A 19,488-nucleotide genomic window follows, 5' to 3' on the forward strand; every position below is an offset into this window, starting at 1 on the left:
ACATTTAGCTACTAATGGGAGCTGTTGTATGTTGATTAGGCTGACTGAAAATTTATTGTCAAAACTCTTGCATAATGACAGGTTTCAGAGGAACAGCCGTGTTAGTCTGTATTTGCAAAAAGAAAAGGAGTACTTGTGGCACCTTAGAGACTAACCAATTTATTTGAGCATGAGCTTTCGTGAGCTACAGCTCACTTCATCAGATGTTTACCGTGGAAACTGCAGCAGACTTTATATACATACAGAGAATATGAAACAATACCTCCTCCCACCCCACTGTCCTGCTGGTAATAGCTTATCTAAAGTGATCAACAGGTGGGCCATTTCCAGCACAAATCCAGGTTTTCTCACCCTCCACCCCCCACACAAATTCACTCTCCTGCTGGTGCTAGCCCATCCAAAGTGACAACTCTTTGCATAATCAAGTCGGGCTGTTTCCTGCATAGATCAAGGTTTTCTCACATCCCCCCACCCCCATACACACACAAACTCACTCTCCTGCTGGTAATAGCTCATCTAAACTGACCACTCTCCAAGTTTAAATCCAAGTTAAACCAGAACATCTGGGGGGGGGGGGTAGGAAAAAACAAGAAGAAACAGGCTACCTTGCATAATGACTTAGCCACTCCCAGTCTCTATTTAAGCCTAAATTAATAGTATCCAATTTGCAAATGAACTCCAATTCAGCAGTTTCTCGCTGGAGTCTGGATTTGAAGTTTTTTTGTTTTAAGATAGCGACCTTCATGTCTGTGATTGCGTGACCAGAGAGATTGAAGTGTTCTCCAACTGGTTTATGAATGTTATAATTCTTGACATCTGATTTGTGTCCATTTATTCTTTTACGTAGAGACTGTCCAGTTTGACCAATGTACATGGCAGAGGGGCATTGCTGGCACATGATGGCATATATCACATTGGTGGATGTGCAGGTGAACGAGCCTCTGATAGTGTGGCTGATGTTATTAGGCCCTGTGATGGTGTCCCCTGAATAGATATGTGGGCACAATTGGCAACGGGATATATGCCATCATGTGCCAGCAATGCCCCTCTGCCATGTACATTGGTCAAACTGGACAGTCTCTACGTAAAAGAATAAATGGACACAAATCAGATGTCAAGAATTATAACATTCATAAACCAGTCGGAGAACACTTCAATCTCTCTGGTCACGCAATCACAGACATGAAGGTCGCTATCTTAAAACAAAAAAACTTCAAATCCAGACTCCAGCGAGAAACTGCTGAATTGGAGTTCATTTGCAAATTGGATACTATTAATTTAGGCTTAAATAGAGACTGGGAGTGGCTAAGTCATTATGCAAGGTAGCCTGTTTCTTCTTGTTTTTTCCTACCCCCCCCCCCCCCAGATGTTCTGGTTTAACTTGGATTTAAACTTGGAGAGTGGTCAGTTTAGATGAGCTATTACCAGCAGGAGAGTGAGTTTGTGTGTGTATGGGGGTGGGGGGATGTGAGAAAACCTTGATCTATGCAGGAAATAGCCCGACTTGATTATGCAAAGAGTTGTCACTTTGGATGGGCTAGCACCAGCAGGAGAGTGAATTTGTGTGGGGGGTGGAGGGTGAGAAAACCTGGATTTGTGCTGGAAATGGCCCACCTGTTGATCACTTTAGATAAGCTATTACCAGCAGGACAGTGGGGTGGGAGGAGGTATTGTTTCATATTCTCTGTATGTATATAAAGTCTGCTGCAGTTTCCACGGTAAACATCTGATGAAGTGAGCTGTAGCTCACGAAAGCTCATGCTCAAATAAATTGGTTAGTCTCTAAGGTGCCACAAGTACTCCTTTTCTTATTGTCAAAACTGTTTTTTTTATGGAAAATTGGGGTTTTGACTAAATTAATTTTTTTCGAGGTATCTGTTTTACATAGAAAAGTTCCGTTCTTTTATCGACAAACTGAACACCTGTTTTCAGTCAAACATAAAAATATTTTTATTCTGAAATGCTGCTGCACTGCCTCATGGGAATTGTAGTCCAGCTGCTTCATGCTCCCATTGTCTGTGACCCTGGGGGGTTTTCCTGCCAGACTTCATCCACCATATTGTACCATGGCAAGGTGACTTTTATGAGGCACTGTCTCCCCTCACCTAGAAGGGATACCGAGGTGCATCATGGAAGATGTAGCCCAACCAGGTAGCCCAGCATATAGAGGAGAATGAGAGCATGAGGCACTCTAGGGGCATTTTAGAATTGAAATGTTTTGGTGCAGGGACAAATTAGTGTCAAGTTACTTGCCCAAAACTTAAAACTTTCCACAGGAGGAAAAAGCAAATATTTTCCAACCATCTCTAGTGTTGAGCTTCTCTGAAAATATAGCCCTAAAGAAAAGCTGTCTACTCTTTAAAGGCTGTCTTAAAACAAAAGAAAATTAGAAAAAATGAAGTAAAAACCTATAGCAAGTGAGCTGGAATAACTGGGGAGGGTGATGAAGAATATTAGATACAGACATTGGACCCAGTCCTGCCAGTGAATAATGCCCATTGATTCCAGTGGGAATTGTGAGTACACAGCTCATGCAAAAGCAAGCCCATTTAATGCATGTTGTGCTTGAGAGATTTTCCCATCAAGTCATTTGGAAATCTTACACGCGGAGAACATTTTCATTTCATTTCTGGTAAAAAGACAATTTATAAACTCTTCTCAGGGGGCACATTCTTACATGGAAATATGTTTATCAGGCAAATCCTGCCCACAGCTGGGGTAATGATACTGTGCTCTGGGAATGTCCACAGGGGCTTGGGAAAGAAAGTCTCCCCTGACCAGGTGCTCCACAGCTGCTACAGCACATTCAGTGGCTCCTGTACCCCTCCTCCGTAGGAGATGGAGGAATACACAATGGATTTTGCCAATAGCAATTGTAAGGGTTAAGCCGAAATTCCCCTTCACTGTCGAATGTGAATCCGTTCTGTAATTTGCACTTATTCTGGGTGTGAAACTTCTATTGATCTGAGTGAAAGCATGCAGAACTAATGCAACAGAGATCTCTGCTGTTTATAAGTCAGAGCTGGCAACAACAAGGGCTGGGTTCAGTATCTAGGGGTTCCTTTTCAACAATACAACACAAAACGGTCTCGAGCCCCCACCCAGTGACCTGGGACAATTACACACCACGCCCTGGGTGCCTCTAAGAGGCAATATTTCCTCTCTCGCAAGCACAGAGTCTGAGTGTAGCAAAAAAATAAAATAAAATAAAAGGAGGGAAGTAACTCAGCATTAAATTGGGGAAGCACCGCAAACAGGGTTCATAAACATAGACCATGAGCAAAAGACCCAACCCCAGGTAAGTTGGGCAGTGTCCTTTTCTCCTCAGGTTCTTAAGTCCAACAACCCAAAAGTCCCTTTAACATGCCCATCCCTTCTCTGCACCCCACTCACAGTTGCTGTCCTTGGTCAGCGCAGGCTCAGAGTTCAGAGGTGCATCTGCAGAGTTCACCTCCTGCCCTGATTGGAGTGGGAGGGCAAGGAGGTACTTTACATGCTCTGCTGCTCAGGCACTCACGCACTACCTCTCTCTGCCAGCTGCTCAATCACCAAGCCTCTCTGGAGGGCTCTGCTCTGGCCCTCTCCACCAGCCACTCTGCCAATCACTGCACCTCTCCACCAGCTACCCTGCTGGCCATCACCAAAATGTCTTCACAGCCCACCACTTAACACAGCTCTCAACGATTGCAATTCTTGGTGAGGGACCCTCACTGCTGTTGTACACTGAGCAGTCTCTTGCATCAGAGACACTATCCCAAAGCAGATCTAATACTTAGACCTAGATATCAGTGATTTCAGTTCTGCAGCATGTAACAAGACTCTCAAGTAAATCTAAATTAGCTCTTTTATTACATAATGGAGAAAAGAACAGTCAAATAATATCAATGGCCACTAAGCAAGGCCCACACCACCAGATACAAATGTCTATATCCACTTTTTCTTAACTCACTGGGCTGTGGAACCCATGTCCCCTACCTAGTGAGTGCCATTTAGTTCAGGGTGACTCCATCCATAGGGCTATGCCAAGTACAGTTCTGCTGTCCTCGATTCAAGCAAAGATAACAACCCTTTATTACTCCTGCCCCAATAACAAGGGGACTGGGGATCCAACACCAGCCAAAAGTGATCATTTGGGCAAGCAATCCCATCATGCTGAGCACCCAGGCTCACCTAGATCAGCTACTGAAGTCCTCTTCCTGCTTACATAAGAAAGGGAAATTTTGCCCTTAAAACTATCCAACTACCCTTGAGCTCTGCACGAAATTTTGTTGGCCTAATCAGAAATTCTATTTGAGTTACCCACGTAGAATAAATGACGCATTCACTGTTTTTTCAGACCACTAAAATCTGCTGCTTTATCCTATTTTCAGCCTAGGTAAGCTTTAATTTTTTTACACAGACAACAACGTTCCTTTAGAAGGAGGAGTAACAACCACAGCATATGACTCAATTAATGTAAAACACCAGGATACTGTAAAGGGTATGGATCCATTTTATTTAAATAATATAAACTTAAGCCGCTGGGTGTACAGACTTCTCATACGCTATTTCTCGTTTTGACAGGTGGTGACAGAGAAGGAATAAAATTCTTAGGCAAAGCTCTGGGTGCAGGAGAAGCTAGCTCAACACTCATAGCCCTTTTTTCTGTTGGACTTGTTCTTCTGGCAACAGTATTAACCCTCATCATCCTCATCACTTGTCAGAGAAAAAGGACATACTACAGGTCTGTGCAACCCCAGTGTGCGCTCCCAACTGATTCCCTGTAAATCTGTATTTTGGGGACCATTTCTAGAGCTCTGTTGGATTTCATTGTATATTGTTGGTATATTTGAGGCAAGATATATGTTTGTGAAGTTTACAAAGAGAGAGCCCAATCCTGTAGCCATAAGTCACGTGTGACACAGACTGCAGGCTTAGGACCTGATGACCGTACACTGCTTGTCTTTGCAGCCTGATTCTGCTCTGTTGAAGTCAGTGTGAGTTGTGCCATTGAATTCAATGGGAGCAGGCTCAGACTTAGGGCTAGTGTACACTAGAAGTGCTACATCGGCACAGCTGCATCAATGCAGCTCTGTTGCTGTAGCGCATCTGGTGACGATGCTCTATGCCAACGGGAGAGCGCTCTCTTGTCGGCAGAATTACTCCACCTCCGTGAGAGCTATGTTGGTGGGAGAGCGTTTCCCACCAATGTAGTGTTACCTGCTTAATTTCAGGACACACCGGCGCTTAGATTGGTGTAACTTGCATCACCCGGGGGGGTGGCTTTTTCACACCCCTGAGCAACGTAAGTTATATCAACATAAGCAGTAGCGTAGACCTGCCCTTATATTTGAGAGGTCCCACTGATATCAATGAGATTGCTCACTTGAGTTAGGCAAGCAGGATTTGGCTCTGAGAGCTGATAAAATGCATTCGGCTTCTGATTCTTTTAATGCTGTAAAGTGTAGCCAAACAATATTATTTTTAGAATTTGAATTGAGTTGCGACTGGAGCAATGAGAAACTCAACAGGGTAGAGGGTTTATGCAAACCTTTTCTCCAGTTTCAGTTCATGTTCATTGTGCTTGGAGATTCTGGTTCAAATAAACAGTAAAACACACTGAGAAACCTAGTCAAACCCACAATAAAGCCCAGACATTTCTTTTTATGCAAACCTATTATTGGCCTTAGATTCCCTCAAAAGATGGACAAGCATCAGTGAACATGTTAACCCACCTGGGTTTACTTTCTAGGGCTCACTGGACTTCCCCTATAGTCAATGTGAGCAGGAGGAGGAGCCTGATCCAAAGCCCACTGAAGTCTATGTAAAGACTCTTATGGACTTCAATAGCTTTGGATCAGGCCACAGACAGTAACTCTTAATGAACCCAAAACAGGTGAGATTTGCATGGCCTTGGTTTTGTAATGAAAATTTTACACAGCTCTAATTTGCGGAATTACTCTCAAATATGTGTACAAACCTATTGACTTTAAAGAGATTTTAACAGAATCTGTGCTTAATTTGGTCCTGCGTATTACTTTTTATGCTCTCAAGTTCAGTACATCATCTTTGCGTTTCCACTGAGTGCAATGGGTTTGCATGGGTGTATGTGAGGGCAGAATTTGGCCCATAGCCTCTGTGATAAAACAGTTGCTAAATGGGATCTCTATTGGGTAGTGCTATGTTGAACTATTTTCAGTGTGCCAGATTCTGCGTGTGCTAGTGTAAATCTGGAACAAATCAATTGATTCACTGGAGATACTATGGATTGACACAATCTGAGAACAGAATCTGGCCCACTGAATCTACCAAAAGTTTAGGAGTTCTCTTCCTTTACCCTATTAAATGAGATTTCTGTTTGGGGGCCAAAATTTTAAAGGCTTTTAGGCATCTAATGATGCAGATAGGCATCTGGTATTTTTTTAAAAGCATTTAGCAGCCTAACTACCATTGAATTAGGTAGCAAGGTGCCTATCTGCATCTTTAGGTACCTAAATACCTTTAAAATTCTGGCCCCCAAAACACAGCAAAAATCTGGCCTTGGGTTACTAAAGAGAAAGTCATCTGGTTTTATAACTACTTCTTATTGTGGGCTTGATTCTGTGACCTATACTTACACTGAGTAGTAGCTTACTCCCTGATTTCAATGAGACTACTCAGGAAGTCAAGTACTTACTCAGGCCCGGTCTACACTGGGCAGGAGGGCGATCGATCTAAGTTATGCACCTTCAGCTACGTGAAAAATATAGCTGAAGTCAACATACTTGGATCTACTTACCGCGGTGTCTTCACTGTGGTAAGTACACGGCTGACACTCCCCCGTTGACACCGGTACTCCGCCGGAGTGAGAAGCGGAAGCGGAGTCGACGGGAGAGTGCTTGGCGGTTGATTTATCGCGTCTAAACTAGACATGATAAATCGATCCCCGCTGGATCAATCCCCGCTGTCGATCTAGCAGGTAATGTAGACAAGCCCTCAGTGTTAATAAGGGCGTAGAATCAGGCCTTATATATAGTGATACTTTAATGTTTACAGCTCATTTTGAATGACCTATTGTTTATTTCTGCCACAAGGATGTTCATATCACTTACAACCTTGGTGGATGAACTCCAAAACTAAAGCAATCTTTTATCTGTGAAATAATTTAACTGAGTTTGATTTTCAGCGTAAACTCGAGTTGGTGCATAATGTCATTTTTTCTCTTCTGTATTTAAAAATATGCTATGCCCTTGTAGGGAACTTTACCGACAGTCACTTTGAACATAGGTTAATGGTGTTCTGGATTAATGCCAAGATCACCAACAGATAAAAGGTGTTAAACAAAATCCTTGAGGTGTGGGGTATTTCTCAGTGTTTCCTTGATTCTTTTGTTTTCTTCTGGTTCTTTAAAAAGCAAAACAAAAAGCTTTCTAGATAAGAGGTCTGATCTTGCAACCATTACTCATTCAAGAAGTCCTGCAAGAACAATGACTTCTGTGAGTTAAAATTACAGGACTGGGCTCAGAATTAGGATAGCAATTATAGTCAAAGCTGTTTTATCCGGCATGTTGGGGAAATGGGAGGTGCTGGTAAGTGAAAAATGAGGGTTAAATAAGAGGGAGGGAGTTTGGGTGTGGGAGGGGGGTGCAGGGCGCGGGCGCTGGGAGGGAATTTGGGTGCGGGAGGGGGCTCAGGGCAGGGGTTGGGGCATGGGAGATGGCTCAGGGCAGTGGGGTGGAGCACAGGATGGGGTGCGGGGTGCAGGGTGCTGGGTGCTAGATCTAGGGGATGCTCACCTCAAGCAGCTCGCCACAAGTGGCAACCTGTCCTGGCTGCTCGTAGGCGGAGACACGGAAGGCAGCTCCACGTGCTGCCTCCATCCTGCCCCGAGCACTAGCTCTGCAGCTCCTATTGGCTGGGAACCACAGCCAATGGGAGTTGCGGGGGCAGCACCTGTGGGCGGAGGCAGTGCACAGAGCTGCCTCCTGCACCTCCACCTAGGAGCAGCTGGGACAGGTCGCCGCTTGTGGGGAGCCACACGAGATGAGCGCCTCCCAGATCTGGCACCCTGTACCGCCTCCCATGCCCTAACCCTTTGCCCCGAGCCCCCTCCCACGCCCAAACTCCCTCCCAGAGCCTGCGCTCCACACCCCCTCCTGCGCCCCAACCCCCTGCCGTCTCCACGCCAACTGGACTATAAACCAGAATTTCACTGAGGATCAGAAATGCTGGTTTATAGAGCTTTCCAGCTGGTGAAGTGCCGGATAAAACAGCTTTTACTGTACATTGTACCACAAACACTCCTTCAATCATTACTTTTAAAGCTTCCTTTATAGCTGGCTAAACCTAATACCATTCAGGGAACCACAGACATTCTAAACACTAGTTTCTTTCCACTATGTAACCACTAGCATTGAGGTGTCTTGTTCTTTGTTAAATACTATTCATGTGTCCAGAATTCTTGTGTACTATATACAAATAGAGTTAAGGCTTTCACCCATCATGCACCATAAATAAATCAACATTATTTTGGTATTTTTATTTCTGTTTTCCGTATATGTGTTTGATGTTTAAAACAGAATAATAAAATATCTGAATGGTATAATTTAGCCTTTTATATAAGGTTTAAAATTTTAATGTATTAATAATAAAACAATTACCATTTGTATGAACCTTCTGACAGCTTCTTTAATACAGAAACTCTTTTTTATTTGAATTGGGTGGTTGTGGTGGAACAGAGATGAGGTATTCCAAAATGTCTTCAACATAACTGCAAAGCTTCATGCTGTTAGTGTACCAAACATTATAGTTTCACTGTTACCTTGTCCTTCCCCACTTTCCCTCCCTGCTTATTTTTTCTCTCTCACCATATGCTAAGAGTGTAAGCTTTTAGTGGCAGAGTCTGACTTTTTATTGCATGTGTGTACTGCACCTAGCAATATAGGGTGCCCCAATTTTCTCCAGGAGCTTTGTTAGAATAGCATAGCATTCTCACTTCAGATGCAAATCCCAAACAAGCCCTCAAGGACAGCAGGTCTCCCTGTACCTTCAAATTTTAGGCTGAATATCCGGAAAATGTTTTAATGCTAAGTTCTGTCAAACTTTAGGAAGAAGCCCCTCTCACCAAATCATTTATAGCTGAACTGGAGAATATTTATTTACCTATTCATTGTTTAGCTTGTGGTAATACCCAAAATGTGCTAGGCTCTTTCCAAACAAAAGCAGAGATAGATACCATCCCTGCCTTGTAGTGGATGCTACAATCCTACACTGACAAGGAGGGTGGGTTAGCTGTCTTGTTAGGATCTTGATCCCACAAACATTCTGTGTGTGGAACTTCAGTTGAAGTGAATAGGGTTCTGCATGCCAGAGCACTTGACATCTTGGTCATTTTCATCATTAATTTCTGAGATTTTTATTATATGAAAGTGGGTTGCCCCTTAAAAATCAATGAACCGGTAACACATGCAGTCTGGTTCCATTGCCTCCTGGGCCCTCTGGCTGTGCAGAAAGCAGGAGTTATCCCATAAAAACAAGGGAAAGGAGTTCACTGGATTCAATCCAAAAACAAAAATTCCCACAGAAAGTTAGTGGACCTTTGAAGCCAGAGATCAGATGGTTTAGATGGGAGAATTTTCTTTTCTCTCCCTGTACAAATAAGATATTAACATTCAGTCATAGCTAGTTGCCATTCCACATACTTTCTACTGGGTATTACAGGCTGGAGAGTAGCCAGGTGGCAGTACAAATACAGGATGCAACTTGTACGAAGCACTGGGAGTAACCCAGGGTTTAATTTGTAATGACAGAGGTGCTGGGGCTCAAGTAATTTTTCTACATTCATAACTGATGCAGCACGCCTAGAGGTGCTGGGGCTCTGAACTGCCAAGTGTAGCGGTGCCGAGGCTCAGCACCTTTTAGCCTAAATTCAGTGCAGGCTCCCACAATTTATCTGTGGAGAATGAATCTGGCCCTCAGAGCTCTACTCTAATCTCCCCCACATGAGATCTCTGGCTTGCTTCTCCGCTCCCACTGCTATAAACCAGGAGTAACTTCACCAAAATCAGTGGAAACTACCTTGGCTTAAAACCATTGTGACTGGAGCATCAGGCCCATTGGCCTCTGATACTGCATCTTTCTACAAGATGGGACAGGCAGGGAGGCCCTCATCCCCATAACCACAAGGAGGAAGATTCACAAGATTGTTTGGGTGGAGGGATGGGGCTTGGGGCACCCACGCCACCAACCCAGACGCTCCTATCTAAGTTAGGGCCACGGGGACGGTTCTAGGGCATGGACCAGATATTGCCCGGGCCACGCCTGGGTGGGCCCAATCCTGCCACCGCCCCTACCCCTGCGCCCAGCCAGCGGGGCCCAATGCTGCCACCGCCCGCCCCCTTTCTGAGGGCCACACCCGGAGCTACCCCCGGCCCCGCCTCCTTCCCGCCCTGGGCCGGCTGCGGCGCGAGGGCCCGAGAGCCGGGCGCGCTGCCTGGGGAGGGGCAGGCGGCGCCGCGGCCCCACTCGGAGGGAGGGGGGACGCGAGCCGGACAAAGAGCGGGAGCCGGGCGGGGCGCCGGGGGCAGGCGCGAGCAGGAAGCAAAGCGAAAGGAGCGGGGCCGGCTGCGTGCCGGGCGCTCCCAGGCCCGCGGGGTGCAGAGGGCGCCCCCTGTCCGGTCCGGTCCGGTCCGGCCCGTGCTCGCCATGGCCATCGCCCACATCGCCACCGAGTACGTCTTCTCCGACTTCCTGCTGAAGGAGCCCTCCGAGCCCAAGTACAAGGGGCTGCGGCTGGAGCTGGCGCTGGACAAGCTGGTCACCTGCGTCGCCGTGGGGCTGCCCCTGCTGCTCATCTCGCTGGCCTTCGCGCAGGAGATCTCCATAGGTAACCGCGCCCCCGGCCGGGCCGGCCCCGCAGCCTGGCGCCCGGCCAGCGTCCCGGCCGGCCAGCGGCGCTCGCAGCCCCGCCGCGGCTTCCCGACCCGCGCACGCCTCGGCCCCGCGGAGCGTCTGGGCTCCAGCCGCGCGCGCGGAGCCCCGCTGCGTTGGGAAGGCTGCGGGGGCTTGCTTGGCCCTTCGGAAACCTCGTGTGTGTGTGTTGACAGCTCTGGGTTATGCTGGGTCTGATGGTCCTGCTGACCTGGGATTCAGCCCCAAGCCGCTGGCCTTTCTCCCGGTCTGCAGCAGATTTGGTTTTGTCTCCATATTAGGAACCCCTCAGTGGGTTTTAGGGAATGATGCTATTCAGTCAGTTCGTCTTTCCTGGCGTACTGCACGCGCTGGTGATGCCTCACCCACAATAATTAAGAACCGAGTTTATTTCATACAAATTGTATCCAGCGTCAGACATTCGCTGGTCAGAGGTCAGAGTAAACACGTGCTGTATAAAATTAAAGTACCCTTCCTAAGGAAATAACTGGGGGGAGAGAGAAACTAAAACATCTCTGTATCACAATAGGAAATTGAGCGGTTTCTTTGTTACTGACTGTACCCAGACGTGAGACTCTTCAGGGAGCATGGGAGAGGAATGTCTCTGAATAATTAAAACTAATAGTTTGGCTTTGATGTAAATAGGTTTGGATGACTACAAGTGCACTGCACTTCAGGCTTCAGAAAATGCTGATAGAAATGTCATTTTTAGGAACATGGTGAAATTTTTGGTTTGTCAGCCTTTGTATTGTTCCATCAAAATACTTCCTAGACTGATAAGTTTTTGTCACTCAGAAGGGCTGAAGGTTACATATGGTTACAAAAGGGAAGCAGTAAGTGATTCTGACAAAGATTTGGGGGTTGTGGTGGATAATCAGCTGAACATGTGATGGTGTGACCAAAAGAGCTAATGCAGTTCTGGGATGCCTAAATAGGGGAAGCTCAAGCAGGAGTAGAAAGGTTATTTTATCTCTGTATTTGGCACTGGTGCAACCACTGCTGGAATACTGTGTCCAATTCTAGTTTGCACAATTTAAGAAGGATATTGATAAATTGGCGAGTGTTCAGAGAAGAGTCACAAGACTGATTAAAGGATTATAAAACATGCCTTATAGTGGTAGACTCCAGGACCTCAATCTATTTAGCTTAACAAAAAGAAGGTTAAGAAGTGACTTGGTTATAGACTGTAAGTATGTACATGGGGAACAAATAGTTAATAATGGGTACTTCAATCTAGCAGAGAGAGGTAGAGCATGATCCAAGGACTGGAAGTTGAAGCTAGACAAATTCAGACTGGATATAAGGCATACCTTTTAATGGTCAGAGTAATTAACTGTTGGAACAGTATACTAAGGGTTGTGGTGGATTCTCCATTACTGACAATTTTTAAATCAAGATTAGATGTTCTGTGTCTGTGCTATACAGGAGGTGAGACCAGGTGATTACAGGGTCCCTTCTGGCTTTATAATCTCTGAACTAGGTATATCAATTCACATGAAAAATTCTCATTGAATTCAATAGGCATTCCATGCATATAATGACGCCTGGAGATGGCCCACAATTTACACACTGACAGAGGCAGACATGGGGCTTTATTACACTGCTGAAGAAAGATTATCTAATATTTGTGCATATCTCAGACACTGGAATGTGTGCCTATGTCTGATTCATTAAATGACAATCTAGATAGGAGCAGAGATTACAACCTTTGTTTTCTTTCTGTTTAATTCAAATATAACACTTTATTGTGCTCACTCTTGGAAAAAATATTGTAAATTAGATTTACAGCCTTATTAATGTTCCCTGTTGGACTTTGGTAAACTGTCATGGGTATTCTTATGACCTTCATTACTATGGTATCTGTGCATCTCACAATCATAGAATCATAGAACTGGAAGGGACCTCAAGAGGTCATCTAGTCCAGTCCCCTGCACTCAAGGCAGGACTAAGTATTATCTATACCATCCCTGACAGGTATTTGTCCAACCTGCTCTTAAAAATCCCCAATGATGGAGATTCCACAGCATCCCTAGGCAATTTATTCCAGTGCTTAATCACTCTGACAGTTAGGAATTGGACACAGTATTCCAGCAGTGGTTGCACCAGTGCCAAATACAGAGATAAAATAACCTCTCTACTCTTAATGTCCAACCTAAACCACCCTTGCTGCAATTTAAGCCCATTGCTTCTTGTCCTTTCCTCAGAGGTTAAGAAAAACAATTCTTCTCCCTCCTCCTTGTAACAATGTTTTATGTACTTGAAAACTGTTATCATGTCCCCTCTCAGTCTTCCCTTCTCCAGACTAAACAAACCCAATTTTTTCAATCTTCCCTCATACGTCATGTTTTCTAGACCTTTAATCATTGTTGTTGCTCTTCTCTGGACTCTCTCCACAATCTTTAACATATTTATCCTCACAACTCCCCTCTGAGGCAGGGAAGTGCTAATATCCCCATTTTACAGATAGCCTCTCTGTGCATCAGTTCCCTAAGGCCCAGCTCCTCAAAGGTATTTAGGCACTTAACTCCCATTAAAATCAATGGTAGTTAGGTGCTTATTTACCTTTGAGGATCTGGGCCTTAAGTGGCTTGACCAAGGTCTGTAATGGAAGAGAGAAGCTGGGTCTCCCAAGTCCTATGCTAGCACCTTAACCACTGGACCATCGTCTCTCTTTTATGTTTCATCCTAATCTGTGACTCTCCTTACTTTCACTGTCTGTCATTAATGTAATATTCTTCTAAACAAGATTTTAGTAGCGCAGTGCACTGAAATAACTGCCACCTCTTTTTTTTAACAACACACTCTCTGCTATTGATTTCTACAGGCCCCATGTTACTCTTCTCATTGAATGAGATGTTCCTCGGATTGATGAAAGGGCAACAGATACTAATCTATTAATTTACAATACTTGGCTATGAAGGGCTATATTGTGCCTTTATAACTCAGTCTTGAGTAGATTCATAGAGCTGATACCCCGATGGGAGCTCAGCAAGGGATTTCACCATGGGGAGACACAATCCATCCATCCCTGAACTTCCAGATAAGCATGCTATCCCTAATCCTGTGCTTAGCCTGCTCTAGTCCTTCCTCCTTCTCCTCTTCCTTTGAGGAGATTTCTCTTCCTGGGGTGTGCACAGAGGGATCGGTCTCTGTGGTCCCTCAAATGCAGTGACTATGGCTGGCCATTGGCAGGGCTTCATTGGGGAAAGCTTTTGTGCGTCTACCAACATCCCCCCACAAGGGCAAGGTGCAATCTGGTCTTAAGCAAAGCTGTTAATTGGACAAACTTGTGCTCAGTTACTGGTAATAGTTGAAGGCCTGATCCTGCAAATGCTCATGTGAGTAACTTTACTTCTGTGAGTAATCCCACTGAAAGTCATGGAGCCACTCACGGTACTAAGCACTCTGCCCCTAGGCTTTATTCACTATAATGTCGTAAGTGGGCCATAAGCCTGAGCCTTCCAGAAAGTCATTCTAGGCTTTAGTGGCGAAAGGGCTAGCTATTCTATCTATTTTTAAAACTACAGGTCACCAAATGAAATTAATAGGCAGCAAGTTTAAAACAAACAAAAGGAAGTATCTCTTCACACAACGCACAGTCAATCTGTAGAACTCTTTGCCAGAGGATGTTGTGAAGGTGAAGACTATAACAGGGTTCAAAAAAGAACTAGATCAGTTCATGGAGGATAGGGGGATGGCTCGGCCCGGCAGGGCTGGAGGCTCGGCCCAGCATCCCAGCTCACAGGGGCCAGCGGCTCGGACCCGTGCTTGGCAGGGCCGGGCTCTCGGCCCGTCCCGGGGAGCAGTTTCGCCCAGTGGCTCGAGGATGCCAGCAGCTGCGGGGGAGGGGGGAGTGGCAGCTCGGCTCAGTGGGGGCGGCAGCATGGCTGGGGTGGGCTCCTCAGTAGTGGGTGGGGCCATCAGGGCTCCTCCTGTTACGGGGGGGGGCGGGCCTCGGGCGGAAGGAGCATGGCCAGCGGGCTAGCCTCCCCAAAGCAGGGGTTCACCTGCTGCCCATGTGTAGCACCCATAGTGTAGAGATGACCTGGTGTCAGTGAACAAGTGTATTTAGTAAATTCACGTCAAATTTCCCACTGAAGTCAGTATTTTCTGAAGAAATGGTATTATTTGAGAATATTAATCTGGCTCCTGCATTACAAAGGCTCAGTTTTCTGATTATCTCACAGATTTCCCAGAATTATGGAACCTGCATTCTTAGAAAATTTTATGTATTGTTTATTTGAAGTTTGTAATGGACAGATCCATGTCAGAACAAGACAGCTCACAAACATGCTTCATGGGTCCATATTTTTGAACCTCCTTTTCAAGAATCTTTAAGTGATAATTTTCTGCTTCTTCATTCTTGCTATTTTAACAGCAGATTCTTTTAATTTCTAAGAAATGACTGAGGGGCTTTCCAAGTCCTAAGGATAACATTAACTTACAGTTTAAAAAGTATGTAGTTTTTGGTTACAAAATGCGTGGCAGAGTGTGCTTAAGTATTATTATCCACCTCTGCAGATTAGGAAACTGCATCAGAAAAAAAGTTTATTCCAAAAGTGGCCTGTATCAGTGAGTGCCTCAGTTCTGGGTCCCCAGCTTTAGACTCCTAGAGCCTAAATTTCGGAAGTGTTGAGCAACCACAACTCAATCTGTAATCATTGAGAGCCTGAATTAGATTTTGAATTCAATGGAGAGCCTCTGCAGAAATTGAAGTATTGGGGGATGTACTCATGGTGCTCACGTGTGTTGCCTATCAGGTGGACTGCCATACTCTGTTCCAGTTGCAGCTCTTCCAGTCTGTGTGGCTTCATTCCTAAGTATAATGAGTTGCAATAATCAAGAAGTCATGAACACATGAGTTAAAGTCACCATGACTAGGTCTGAGTCTGATAGGATGAGGCAAAGTTTTCTTACCACTCACAGATTGAAGAGAGATGTACCTGTTCCTGATATCCATTTATTCATACTTTTCCTGGTTTTAAACACTTTGAGTGACATACTGCTCCTCTCCTATTTCAAGGGGACCCCTTTCAGGAGATTGCATAGGGGTTGGGTATAGGTGGGGTAGGGTGGGATGGAGGATTTGCCACTTCATAGATCCTCCTGCTCTTCCTCCAGCTCCTCTTCTCCTGTAGGAAAACTTTAGGATGATGGAGTCTACGTCAGTCATTAAGCTGGAGTATTGGCTGCAGATTGATTCCCCCCCCCCCCCCAAATCTCTGGGGAAGAATTCCTTTTCTTCATTCCTTCCATGCAGAGAACCCCAGTGCACAAAACAGTTGCACAGGATGATTGCTGGAGAGAGTGGTCCCACAATGGCTGGTCCCGCTGAAATCATGGTGATTGCGGGAGGTCCCAGATGACTGGAAAAAGGCTAATGTAGTGCCCACCTTTAAAAAAGGGAAGGAGAAGGATCCGGGGAACTACAGGCCAGTCAACCTCACCTCAGTCCCTGAAAAAATCATGAAGCAGGTCCTCAAGGAATCAATTCTGAAGCACTTAGAGGAGAGGAAAGTGATCAGGAAAAGTCAGCATGGATTCACCAATGGCAAGAAAAAAAAAATTGGGGATTGGTCCTGCTTTGAGCAGGGTGTTGGACTAGATGACCTCCTGAGGTCCCTTCCAAACCTGTTATTCTATTTTATGATTCTAAGTCGTGTCCGACTAACCTAATTGCCTTCTATGATGAGACAACTGGCTCTGTGGATGAAGGAAAAGCAGTGGACATATTATTCCTTGACTTCAGCAAAGCTTTTGGTACGGTCTCCCGCAGTATTCTTGCCAGCAAATAAAGAAGTATGGGCTGGATGAATGGACTATAAGGTGGATAGAAAGCTGGCTAGATTTTCCGGCTCAACGGGTAATGATCAATGGCTCCATTCCTAGTTGGCAGCCGGTATCAAGCGGAGTGCCCCAAGGGTTGGTCGTGGGGCCGGTTTTGTTCAATATCTTCATTAATGATCTGGAGGATGGTGTGGATTGCACCCTCAGCAAGTTTGCAGATGACACTAAACTGGGAGGAGTGGTAGATATGCTGGAGGGTAGGGATAGGATACAGAGGGACCAAGACAAATTGGAGGATTGGGCCAAAAGAAATCTGATGAGGTTCAACAAAGACAGGTGCAGAGTCCTGCACTTAGGACGGAAGAATACCATGCACTTCTACAGACTAGGGACCGAGCAGCTAGGCAGCAGTTCTGCGGAAAAGGACCTAGGGGTTACAGTGGATGAGAAGCTGGATATGAGTCAACAGTGTGCCCTTGTTGCCAAGAAGGGTAACGGCATTTTTGGCTGTATAAGTAGGAGCTTTGCCAGCAGATTGAGGTACATGATCATTCCCCTCTATTCGGCATTGGTGAGGCCTCATGTGGAGTACTGTGTCCAGTTTTGGGCCCCACACTACAAGAAGGATGTGGAAAAATTGGAAAACGTCCAGCGGAGGGCAACAAAAATGATTAGGGGGCTGGAGCACATGACTTATGAAGAGAGACTGAGGGAACTGGGATTATTTAGTCTGCGGAAGAGAAGAATGAGGGGGGATTTGATAGCTGCTTTCAATTACCTGAAAGGGAGTTCCAAAGAGGATGCATCTAGACTGTTCTCAGTGGTAGCAGATGACAGAACAAGGAGTAATGGTCTCAAGTTGCAGTGGGGGAGGTTTAGGTTGGATATTAGGAAAAACTTTTTCACTAGGAGGGTGGTGAAACACTGGAATGCGTTACCTACGGAGGTGGTGGAATCTCCTTCCTTTGAGGTTTTTACGGTCAGGCTTGACAAAGCCCTGGCTGGGATGATTTAATTGGGGATTGGTCCTGCTTTGAGCAGGGGGTTGGACTAGATGACCTCCCGAGATCCCTTCCAACCTTGATATTCTATGATTCTATGAAATCAATGGCAAAACTCACATCTGCTTCAGTGGAAAAATGATTTGGCTTCAAGCACACAAATGTATATAAAATACATCCCTGAATGTGAAAATAATTTGAATAGATAATAATTGAAATTATAAAACTACACTGACAAAGCAAACATTAGCTTGATCACCAACATTCTATGCCCAGGTGATATTATTGATCCTTGGAATTCTAAGAATCCAAAGGAAACACATGGCTTTTGATTCTCTGAATGGAAGAATTCTGGTTTTAAATTAACCATTTTAGGGCTCTCTAATGTGGTGATTCTGCATGGTATCATAACCTGTTGGTGTATTAATATTGGACAGTTGTCACAAGTCTTATTGCTTAAATAACCAAACGTTACTTAATTGAATGATCTGAACTATTTTAATACTGAATTTCTCTAAAGGAACATAATTCTGTGAGCGCTCATATAGGAAAACTAGTACTGGATTCAAACGTTTCCTTGTGTGACTGTACTTGGATTGTTTAAAAATTAAATGCTGCCAAAATGGGAGACAATGGTTTGATCCTATTTCAGCTCTGAAGAAGAGTAATAGAATATTTAAAATAGATAGAAAGGATTAGCTAGCTGTGAAAGCAGTGCCAGTGATGAGTCTGAACATGAAAATAGCTGTACAGGAGGGTACAGGAATTGCTTCTCAAAGAAGTAGGAGTGTTCTGCAGACTGCAGTCATAGGAATTGCCCTCCACACCGAGTGCCCTCACAGATTCCATATCCTCAAAGCAGAAGACTCCAGTTGAGCTTTTGCTGAATGGTGCCTTCAGTTAATCAGCCCTGAACAGTGCTTTGGTCAGTGAGTTTTACATGGAATGCAGGGGAGAGAATGGTATGAGAACACCTCATCCCTGTGCTGATGCAGCTCTTCTGAGTAGTGAACTTGTCAAGTGAAGACTCAGATGCATCCCATTCAAACTTTGCTGGGTGGACAGTGGAAAATGACCTCCCATCTACCCTTCACTCCAGGCTGGCCTGCAGCGATGTGAGTGGGAAGGAGAAAGGGTGCTGCTGCTAAGGGATAAGCTTAACCATTGCCCACCTTTTGCAGCTCTGTGTCTCAGTAGTGCTCAGTAGTTGGCCTCTGTGCTGATATAGAAAAGCCACTTCAGTAGTAACACCTGAAGATGGTAGGGGAAAGGAAAGGCAAGGCAGAGGGAGGACACTTACGACACACAAATGAATTTAAAGCCCAGCTGCTGATCCCCTGATGCCCTCATGGAAAAAAAGCATTTCCCATGAGGTTATCCCCGCGAGAAGAATGTTTAAAATACAGTAATTAACCACGGCTTTTTGTGGGAGTTGGTAAGTGGAAAGAATATAAGCAAAATAAGCAATAGGGTAGAGAGAGGAGGAAAAATTTCTACCTTGAGCTGCATACGCAGTGCTTGGGAGCTGAGGCTTTAAAGTTTCAGCCAATGGTTGTATCTGGCTCATATAATACTAGTCACAATTAATATTGTGATCTTTATAATATAAAAGAAATATGTATAACAACAAATACCTTAGAAACCTTTTCTGGACACGCAGAAAGAGGCACATGAAAAGGTAGACAAAATAATGCAAATAACCCATATACGATCTTGCTGTAGATGTGGGTAAAACCCTGATTATATTTGCTTGGTAGCCACGATGGGAGCAAATATACCTACCCACAGTCAAATCCACACACACACTCAGCTA

At 45.0% G+C, this 19,488-nt stretch overlaps 1 protein-coding gene across 4 annotated transcripts in view; it reads left to right on the forward strand.

Annotated features, from left to right (window-relative positions):
* The window catches only part of HEPHL1 (hephaestin like 1), a 104,277-nt gene that overhangs the window by 58,951 nt on the left and 25,838 nt on the right, over positions 1-19,488 (forward strand). For 3 of the 4 annotated variants that reach the window (XM_048843133.2, XM_048843142.2, XM_048843161.2), the window contains 2 exons: positions 4,400-4,480; positions 4,564-4,723. In XM_048843133.2, coding sequence (XP_048699090.2) covers positions 4,400-4,480; positions 4,564-4,723 — 241 coding nt within the window. The remainder of the gene's footprint in view (positions 1-4,399; positions 4,481-4,563; positions 4,724-19,488) is intronic. The other variant, XM_048843152.2, reaches the window with a different exon arrangement.

Source organism: Caretta caretta, chromosome 1 (genome assembly GCF_965140235.1).
Source record: "Caretta caretta isolate rCarCar2 chromosome 1, rCarCar1.hap1, whole genome shotgun sequence".
Taxonomy (NCBI): Eukaryota; Metazoa; Chordata; order Testudines; family Cheloniidae; genus Caretta; species Caretta caretta.